This window comes from Podarcis filfolensis, assembly GCF_964270895.1.
Source record: "Podarcis filfolensis genome assembly, chromosome: 15".
Taxonomy (NCBI): domain Eukaryota; kingdom Metazoa; phylum Chordata; class Lepidosauria; order Squamata; family Lacertidae; genus Podarcis; species Podarcis filfolensis.
Window position 1 is genome coordinate 29,076,631 of NC_139618.1, and position 9,476 is coordinate 29,086,106.

The window sequence follows — 9,476 nt, forward strand, 5'->3', positions numbered from 1 at the left end:
CCTTGGCCACTCTAGCGGGAGGAAGGCGAGTTCTCGCGAGGGCTCCGAGGGCCTCGTTTCCCGTTTCCCTGGAGACGGGGCCGCCTAGGCCTCGCTCGCTCGCGGGGAAGACTTGGTCCTACTTGGCGATATGGCGGGTGCGCCGCCGCCTCCCGCAGCGCCGCCTGAGGCCGGCCTACAGGTGAGGGAGGGCGAGCCTTTCGCGGGCTGGGTGCTCAAGGGGATCCGGCTCACGTCCCGTTTCTCTCCCCACCTCGTAGACGCGGATCGTGGAGAACCAGCCTTACGATGAGAGCCTGGACGTCAACGAGACGGAGGACGTGGCCAGCATCTACGCGCCCAGCCCTCCGCAGCCAGGTATGGGGGGCTGGGACAACAGGGGCAGCGCACACGGTCTGGGGGTTCGGGGGGTCGCCCCCTCCGCCTCTGACTCGGTCCTTCTCTCCTGCCACCGTCTCAGGCCCTCGCCGCGTCCGCTCCCAGCACAAGAGCCTGGCCGAAAACAGCAGCGAGGAGGACGACGAGGAGATACTCAAGGTACCCACTGAACAGCAGCCTCCTTCCCCCTCCCGTCCCCTTCCTCCTGTTTCCTGCCTGGAGGGCCAAGGGAGCAGTGGGCTGGGGTCGTGGTGGTGATGGGGCTGCTTGAGGGCCGAGTTGGCTCCCACTCCTTCGCTTTCCCCCTCTCCCCCAGGAGAAGAAGGCCTCCCAACTGGCCTCCCAGCCTCGTTTCAGTGGGAACGAGGTAGAAGACGAGGACGACGACTCTTCAGAAACGGACTCTGATGACGATGACGACGATGAAGAGCACGGCGCTCCTCTGGAGGGGTATTTGCCATTTGGGGAGGGGGAAGTTGGCTAGGAAGGGCATGTGCTTGGCTGCCAATATATTTGCTACATGTTAGTAAGCTTACATGCTATCGTGCCCTTGTTTCCAATAGGCATGGTGTGTGCCAGCCTTGAAGACTAGACTGCCCAGGAACATGCTTTCCTAAGTCGATTGATTTTGGTGGGCAAGGGATGCCTAACTCCGCCAAGAATCCAGTGAGCAAAAACAAGTCCTGGAGCCTTCCTTGGCCTTCAGCCTCTTTCACCCACATACTCCCGGCATAGGCCAGTTGGAAAGTTGAGAAGGTTCCTGTGTGATAGCAAAGACAGTTCTTTCAAGCATTGAAGTTACACCTTTTAAGTGAGGCTTTGCTGGCTTCCAAAGGTCCCCATACTTGGGTAGGATAGCAGTCCATAATATTGGGTTAGGGAACCTCTGGATCTCCAGATGATGCTGAACTACAACGTCCATTATACCTGACCATTAACCACACTGACAGCTGGGGCTGATTGGAATTGGAGTCCGGCATCCTCTTAGTTAGACCAGTCTGTTTGCTGTTTTTGGCACCACCCACCCCTACTAAATTGTGTGCTACATTAAATGTGAATCTGTATGAAACTTACAGGTTTTAAAAAATGGAGTGTGAGAATAATGCAGTTGCTAAGATTGCAGCAGGTGTGGAAGAATGTAAACCTTCCCCGATGCGGTCTTATGGAAGGTGCTATTTGCTTCAGGAGGAAATATCTTTCGCCTGTAGGGGTGGCAGTCTTGTTTAAGGGTGGTGGGGTGGATAGGGGAGAGTGAGAATGCAAGCTGGCTTTTCTTTGTCTCTCCTTGAAGTCAGACTCTTCCTCACCCTTCCTTTGAACACATCCTATTTCCATTGCCTCCTGCCCAGCCTCACCACTGACTCTTTCCCCAGGGCATACAACTCAGCAGATTATGACTACCTGCCAGTTTCCCTGGAGATCAAGGAGCTTTTCCAGTACATCCGGAGGTGAGCGGTAATGTGGATCTTGGCCGCATTGTGGGCAGGCGTGTCTCTTTTCAGGCTTCTGCTCATGGTGTCTGCTCCTCAGGTATTCTTCACAAATGATTGACCTGGAGCACAAGCTGAAACCTTTCATTCCAGACTTCATTCCAGCTGTTGGGGACATTGATGCCTTCTTAAAGGTACTGCATTCATTCTGACACTCCTTTACATGCAGCACTGGCTGAGAACTGCCACGCAGGTCTCTTTCCCTGCGATGTCCATAGAGAACTGTCGCCTCTCTATGGAGGTGCAACAGGGCAGCACTGTCATTGCTTTGTCTCCATACCCACAGTCAACAGTGCTGAAAGATTAGCTGCTTTGCAGAATCCTTGTAGATAAGTGGGAATAATTTTTGTTGCCCTGAAGTGATGCTTATGGCTTTCCCACTGAGCATCTGCTTGGCCACTGAGAGGACAAAATGATGAACTAGAGGGGCCTTTGGTGTGACAGGGCAGTAAAGGCTTCTTTCAGATCCTTGGCTTTCTCAGCAGGCAGGGCCACATTTTGTTATGGTGATTGACCATTCCCAGCAGAAACTCTCTTGACTGGTCTTATACCTGGGTGCGTACATGAAGAATAGAATAATGGGAACTCTCACGTGCAAAGGACACCCTGGCTTGTTTCTCATAGGTTCCACGGCCTGATGGGAAGCCAGATAATCTTGGATTGCTGGTGCTGGATGAGCCATCGACCAAGCAGTCCGACCCCACTGTTCTCTCCCTCTGGTTAACGGAAAACTCTAAGCAGCACAATGTGGCCGTAAGTGGGAGAAAGGGGGGTGAAGCGACTCCTCTTGGATGCAAGGCAGTCTTTGGCTCTGATGAGGAGGCACATTGGGGCATGTTCTGGTCTCTGTTTCTAGCAGCAGATTAAAGTGAAGAGCCTGGAGAATGCTGAGAAGAATCCCAAAGCCATTGAGAGCTGGATTGAGAGCATCAGTGAGCTGCATCGCTGCAAGCCCCCAGCTACAGTCCACTATGCTAGGTGGGCCTCTTCGAGGGAGGGATAAGGGCAAGGGCAAGGCCTGCCAGCACTCAGCCCCACCTTTGCTCTGTGCTGGGGGTGGAGGAAGAAAGCCACTCTGCAAATGCACCCTCTGTGTGGAGGAACCATGGCCATTTCAAGCTGCTCCCTGGTATTTCTTCCTTGTAGGCCCATGCCTGATATAGACACGCTGATGCAGGAGTGGTCCCCTGAGTTTGAAGAACTGCTGGGAAAGGTAGTGTCTGCCAACTGTCCCCCCTCTCCAACTTCTAGTTTTGGCAGGAGGGAGAAGTTTGTGGGCCTCTAAAGAGATTCATGCAGAGAAAGAGAGTACTGAGCTGACCTTTCCCTCTCTGCTTTTCAGGTGAGCCTTCCCACTGCAGATATTAACTGCAGCCTGGCAGAATACACAGACATGATATGTGGTGAGTGTCCTTTTGCTGATGTGGTGCTCACCTATACCAATCCTTTTAGGGGTAGAGATCTGCTCCAGTCGGTGTCGGAATTGGCCTCTTCTCAAAATGCCCCTCAGCTATGCACCACCCAGCAAAAGTCTCCTTGCTTGTTGGAATCAGACTAAATAGCCATTATTTTTTCTCTTCAGCTATTCTGGACATTCCTGTCTACAAGGGCCATATCCAGTCCCTGCACACCCTTTTCTCTCTCTACTCAGAATTCAAAAATTCACAGGTAGGAGACACAAGGATCTGAAGAGCAGCAGCTCTGGTCTGGTGTCCATATTCATGTGGGGGCACTGCTGAATGGATTGCTCCCTGAGTCTTTTCCCCAGCCTCACCTGGAGCGGTCTTGCCCTAGAGCTGCCTAAAATGATGGTGTTCTCCCTGCCCCCTTCTCTCTCCTGCAGCATTTTAAGGCTCTGGCTGAGGGCAAGAAGGTTGCAAGCCCTCCCTCCAATCCCCCCTCACAGGCTGGCGAGACAGACATCCTGAGCTTTACCTGAGACACCTGCCTTCCTGCCCCAGGTGGGACCTGTTCCAGAGAAGTGCTAGCCTGTGATGCTGCAGGGCCTGAGGCCTTCTTGTTTGGGCAACTGCTATTCAGGCTTCCAATGGCCCTAATGGAGCAGTCAGGATCTGGCTCAAAGGCCCCTGACCACTCAGAAAGCCACCAGCATCTCATCTACCTTTCTTTGTACAGCTTCTGTGAGAATTTGCCTTATTAAAGTTTTGCTCATAGTGCTACTTTGTCCTTGAAGGAGATTCACAGCTGTGGAGGGTAGGCTGGGGCTGCAGCCTGAGTTGTGGATGGACCCATAACAATTTCAGAGTACTGTGGCTATTTGGGGCTCTTAGACTCTACTTACATGCAGGACCAGATTTATTCCTCTGTTGTAGTGTACAGGGGGTGCCCGTATAAAGGGCTCAGAATCCAAATGCAACAAGTCTTAAATGAGCAAGGAGCCTTTTCCTCCCTTAAAGTGTCATTTACCAGCTCAGACACTGGCCAGCTCAGCCCATTGAACATTGCCAAATCTGTTAGTGGTGAGCAGACACAATGTGTATTTCCTTCTGAGCCCTGCCTCTTTTGCCTGGGCTTAGGCTGTGGTTCCCTCCATTGGCTTTCTGAAGGGGAAGGACAGGGATGGCACTTTGATCACAGCCATTTATTTGTAAAGTGCAGAAGCTACAAAGCAGCATGCTTCAGCTCAGTTGGCAGCAGCAGCAGCAGCGCCGGGGCTTGCCAGTTTCCCGGTGGCCTGGCTGGCCCCCTTCATGCCAAGGAAGAGCCATCACATGCAGATTGAGCCATCCCTGAGGTTGGGAAGAGGAAGGAGGAGTGGGCCAACCGATGGCTATAGTGGGAGGGACGTTCTTCACGGGAACACGAGTCACTTGGTGGGCCTAGAGATGTACTGCAGCTTGGGGTGGGGTGGGGGCAGCCCTTGGCAGCTGCAGGTCTTCCTTGGACCACAGTCATCAATATCCTCCTTTCAGGCACTGGGGCCTCACACATGGGATCTTGCTTTAGAGGTGCAAGGCCCCATTCCTGCAGTTCAAGCTGCCTTGGAAGTCCGCCTCCTCAGGACTTCCGCTGCTGCTCTTCACGCCTGCTGGTGGGTGCAGCAACAGCCCTCACAGCCAGATCTCATCACTGCTCATGCTGGAAGCTCTGTAGATGTATCCAACCATAGGGTATCGGCCAAAACCTGCAGGGCCAGAGAAACTGAATTGGGCTACTGACAGATATGCAACCCCAGCACGTATTGTTTGAGAGGCTAGATTTCAGTTTCTTTGGCCTTTTTGTTAAGAAAGGGCTGAGTATGTCTATCTGAATGGATGTAGGCAGTGTCTTGTAAGCCAGAGTGTGGGGAGAGCCAAACAGCACTTGCAAGACTCAAAACCGGTGGTTCAGGGCCCTCCCTATGAGCATAATCCAGCCAAAAAGGTCATCCTGTCTAACTGAGGAAGAAGGCTACAGCTGTCATCATTTGGCCCTAAACCTGGTATATGGAGGTATATGCTGCTTCTGAATGCCAAAGTTCCATTTAGCTGTTCCAAGGAATTGCCACTGATAAGACTTCAGAAACTTGCTATCTTTTTAAAGCAGTGGATCCCAAAGTGCAAGTCTAAACTGATGTGATATGGCAACCCCTTGATTTCCATCACATGAATTTTGGGCCTTAAAAGTCTTCTCTGCCACCAGAGTGGTTCCCAAGTGTTAAAAATGAAAGACTCGAGTCTTTCTGATGTTAGAAGTGTTAACACAGGACTATAAAACATCAAGAAATAGAAAAGCTGTAAGAGCTATTCTTCATACTGGTTAAGGATTACCAGCAATGGTTATTTTGTGTTTGCTTATAAAGCCTGCAGACTTCACAACCCATAGGTAGGGAAACATTTTAAATTGATAATTCATTATGTGTTGTATGAAAATGGCCTTTACCTCTATCCTGAAGCTCCCGCTAATCAGATTCATTGGCTAACATGTTATGAATAACCCCACCACTTTTGTCATAACAGGCATACTTGTGTACACCTCTGTTATGAACCCTCATCATCTTCTTGACTAAAAAGCCCCTGACTTTGTACTTTTTGTCATAAGAGAGCTACTCCAGCCCTCAATAATCTTCTGAACGTTTTCCAGCTCCTCAATTACCTTCTCTGAGATGAGGTGAGCAGAAATGGATGCTCTATTTTTATGTATTTATGGATTTGTATATAGAGATGCTATAATGCTGGCTGTTTTTATTTCAGTTCCTTTCTTAATCACCTTTCAGGGAATTTGCCATTTTCATTTTCTAGTCACTGTGCGCTAAAGATCTCTTTTCTAGTTAAGTCAAAACATAATGTTTTAAATGGTCGTTCTTTTGTCTGACCCAGCTCTTCAGATACCTCCCCAGAAGAAAACATCTAGGGGGGGGGGGCATCTGCCCAATATCTGGTGCAGCTTCCCTTAGCCCAAACTTGCCTCATTAAAACAAAATAAAACTGGCGTTCAGTAAAGAGGGCAACCTGAACCCCTAGCTGTAGAGAGCAGCCACCTCCCAGCCCTTGCTTCTTACCTCTTTCTACAAGGGCGAAGTTGTTCTCTGGCTCAGAGCGGGCCTCTTCCTCCTGTTCCACTGCAGCTCCTTCCATCCTGACCTTGGCTGTAGAGGAAAGTGGTGTGGGGCTGGGGCCTTTCAGTGCCTCCCCCCCTCAAATACCTCCCAGCCCCAGGGTGAGACCTTCAGGCCCCTTTTTACCCTACCTTTGGTCTCGGGGGTGAGGTCGTTGAGCTGTAGGTTGGAAGGGAGGGACATATTTGCCCGGGGAAGCCGTGCTGCCATTGGCCTCAGGTTGTTGGAGTCACTGTGGTGAGAGCAGAAGAACCCATTGGACTAGGCTTCATCTCTTTCCCCAAGGCAGATCTGAGACCACATTCTTTCAGATTCTCCACCCTGCCTCTGGTTCTCTGGGCTGTTCCAGTGAAGACTGGCTGGCACCCTTCCAACTCGGTTCCTTTGCCGCCAGGACTAGACTGTGGTCTCCTTGTGGCTAGTGCCTAGCAAACTGGGCCGCTCTCTTACTGCCAGGGTCCCAGTGTGGTGTCCATACAGACAACGAGAGGGGAAGGCAGGGAGCAAGCAAAGCATTTTTACCCCAAACACAGTCCCGCTAGAAGAGGAGCCTGCGGCTGGGAAGGTTACCTCAGAGGCAGCGGCGCTGGTGGGGCAAGTCCTGCAGGGTGAAGAAAGAGAATTGGGGAGGGCCAGTCCTGGCAGGGGGAGGCAGAATCCTGCTTGGCTTCCCCTTCACCTACCTGCCGCCTTCTTGCCCTGCCGGTAGATGGCACAGCTGATGAGACCACCAAGGGCTAGGACAGTTGCCAGGGCCGCCACACACCCCACCACAAGCACCAGAAGGGAGAGCTCAATGCGGGTGTCCAGGAAACCTGAGGAGACCAGAATTGCCTGTCAGGGCTCTCAGAGTGTTTGCTACCTTCCAGCTCTGCACCCTGAGGCCTTGCCTGGTACGGGGTGATGGGAGAGCCTCTCCCCCAGACTCTCAGACAGGAGACCAGTTATTGGGCAGGCTGTGCCATGCAGGGCACTTGCCCTAAGGACTCACTGCCGTGGGGGCTGACCCAAGCAGAAAAAGGGAGGACTTGCTACTTACTTATTGGGCCCGTCATGCAACCAGGACCCCCAACCGACGGTGACATCCCAACCCCTACCGGGCAGCGGAATAGAGGAGTTGATGATGCCCACATCATTGGAGGCGCTGAAGGAGTAGTTCTGGGCCCGGCTGCTGAGCTGCACTTGCACGGTGTGGTTGGTGAGCCAGGGGTAGGTTTTGGTGTCCACAATGAGGAAGTTGGAGGTGTTCACCATCAGCTGCCCATCCTGGTCCACCCAAGTGATGTTGGCAGGGGGGTTGGCTTGGACCAGCACAAAGAGCACCAGGAGGAGTCCCGGCTCCCTCGCCTCTTCATAGTGGGCATCCATCTTCACGATTTCTGGTTTAACTGTTTTCGGGAGACACAAAACCAGACAGTGTACCCCTAGGCATGCCCGCAAAGCGCTGTCTTGAAGCAGGAGGGCTCCAGGGTGGGGGGGACAGAAGGATAAGGTGGAGGTGACACCTCGCCAGATTCATGGGAGGTAGGAAGCCCCGGTTGCAGGGCTGAGCTTGGAAGTGTCTGGGCATTTCCAGGCGCCATCCATCAGTCGCTCACCCACCCACCAGCCCGGGAGCCCCGCTCACACTGCACGTTGAGGAGCACGGAGGCGTTGGAGACGTGGCCCGTGGCCGGGTCGGTGGCGGAGCAGTTGAGCTGGCGATCCAGGCGCCGCGCTGTCACCACGAAGGTGCTGCTGCTGCTCTCCTCGAAGGCGCCGCCGTTGCCACTGCCACTGCCGCCGTCGCCCGTGGCCAGGAACCTACCGGAACCGCTGGTCTCCTGCCGCTCGCCGTTGAGGTACCAGGCCAGGCTGGGCGCCGCGGAAAGGCAGGTGAAGGCCCGTCTCTCCGCCTCCTGCAGGCTGCTGAACGACAGCGCCCGCCCGTCGATGGTGGTCTCGGGCTCGGCCAGGCCTGCGCAGAGCAGAGAAGAGCATAACTTAGCCGGCTCGAGGGGGCGAGCAGCCATAGCCCGGGACCCCTCGGTGAAGCGCGCGCCCTTCTCACCTGGCGGGGGGAGCAGCAGCAGCAGCAGGGCGGAGAGGGGGCTGCCGGGCGCCATACGCCTCCTTGGCCGCCGGCCGGGCAGCAGGCAGGCGCTCCGAGGAGACGACCTTGATGGGCTCCAGCTGGCAGGACGCGGGGCCCGCTGTGTTCTGGCTCCCCACACTGCGGAGCCTGCACCGTGCAGCCCGGTCCCGTCGAGGCTGCGGCTGCAATGATTGGCCGGCAAGAGCCGCCCGCCGCTCCGCCTCCTCCTCCACGTGGGCTCCTTGGCAATCCCGGTCTGGATCCTTCGCTCCGCCGTGTGCACGGGAGGCAGCGGCGGGAGCCTCACCTCCTTCTTGGCCGACGACCGCGCTTCGCAGGCGGGCGGAGGAGATTTGCTTCGTAGCAAACCCTCGAGGGCAAAATGGGCTGTCGGCGGCGAGCTTTTCCAGAGAACGGGGGAGGGGGAGGCGCCTCTGCCAGCTGCCCCCCCCCGTCCACTGGCCCCTATCCTCTCCATGACGAAGAGGTGCTCTGCCAGAACTGTCTGGCTGGCTCCTCCTTATTCCAAAGCAGTCTATTTCTATCCCTAACATTCTTGCGTTGTAGGGGGTTGGACTAGATGACCCTCGGGTGTCCCTTCCAACTCTACAATTCTTTGACTCCTGAGCTCACCCCGCCAGGGAAAGCTTTTGCCTTCACTCCGCCTCCTTTTGAGTTCCCACAGGCATCAGGAAGGCCGCCTTTAAAACACTTGGAGTTTAAGACTGGTGATTCTGAGAAGTGATGGGGTTTATGAGTGCTTTATTAGTGTGTAAAGCAGAACTTGGCCACATGAGTGTGTTTGCGACAGGTCATCTTCTGCCATCAGGACCCCTAGATCTTTCCTGGTTAGTTCAGACCCCCTTAGCATGTCTGTGAAACTTGGATTATTATTTTTTAATCCGTTGTGCATCACTAATTGCATTTGCCATTTTACTGCTCATTCACTCAATTTGGAGAGATCCCTTTGCGCAGA

General features: G+C 53.9%; 2 protein-coding genes across 7 annotated transcripts; one reads left to right on the plus strand and one right to left on the minus strand.

The window, feature by feature from the left end:
* Positions 1–13: 13 nt before the first annotated feature.
* On the plus strand, positions 14–4,045 carry IFT46 (intraflagellar transport 46). 2 transcript variants are annotated; one of them, XM_083588225.1, is made up of 12 exons: positions 14–181; positions 261–357; positions 461–537; positions 695–828; positions 1,752–1,826; positions 1,909–2,002; positions 2,493–2,621; positions 2,728–2,846; positions 3,015–3,081; positions 3,211–3,271; positions 3,451–3,536; positions 3,712–4,045. In XM_083588225.1, exons 1-12 carry the CDS (start codon positions 131–133, stop codon positions 3,805–3,807), a joined length of 1,086 nt encoding a protein of 361 aa, XP_083444351.1. In that variant the 5' UTR covers positions 14–130; the 3' UTR covers positions 3,808–4,045. The 2 variants fall into 2 exon arrangements, with proteins under 2 accessions (XP_083444351.1, XP_083444350.1); XM_083588224.1 differs by having other exon boundaries at positions 18–181; positions 2,725–2,846.
* A 410-nt stretch (positions 4,046–4,455) lies between these two features.
* Positions 4,456–9,078, minus strand: TMEM25 (transmembrane protein 25). Of its 5 annotated transcripts, none has more exons than XM_083588221.1 (8): positions 8,477–9,047; positions 8,234–8,383; positions 7,524–7,814; positions 7,110–7,241; positions 6,997–7,027; positions 6,558–6,658; positions 6,370–6,456; positions 4,456–5,013 (listed from the first exon to the last, which is right to left on the minus strand). In XM_083588221.1, exons 1-8 carry the CDS (start codon positions 8,976–8,978, stop codon positions 4,940–4,942), a joined length of 1,368 nt encoding a protein of 455 aa, XP_083444347.1. In that variant the 5' UTR covers positions 8,979–9,047; the 3' UTR covers positions 4,456–4,939. The 5 variants fall into 5 exon arrangements, 4 of the variants coding, with proteins under 4 accessions (XP_083444347.1, XP_083444346.1, XP_083444349.1 ...); XM_083588220.1 differs by having other exon boundaries at positions 8,054–8,383; positions 8,477–9,046; XR_014542060.1 differs by lacking the exons at positions 4,456–5,013; positions 6,997–7,027 and having other exon boundaries at positions 8,054–8,383; positions 8,477–9,077.
* Between the last annotated feature and the right edge of the window lie 398 nt (positions 9,079–9,476).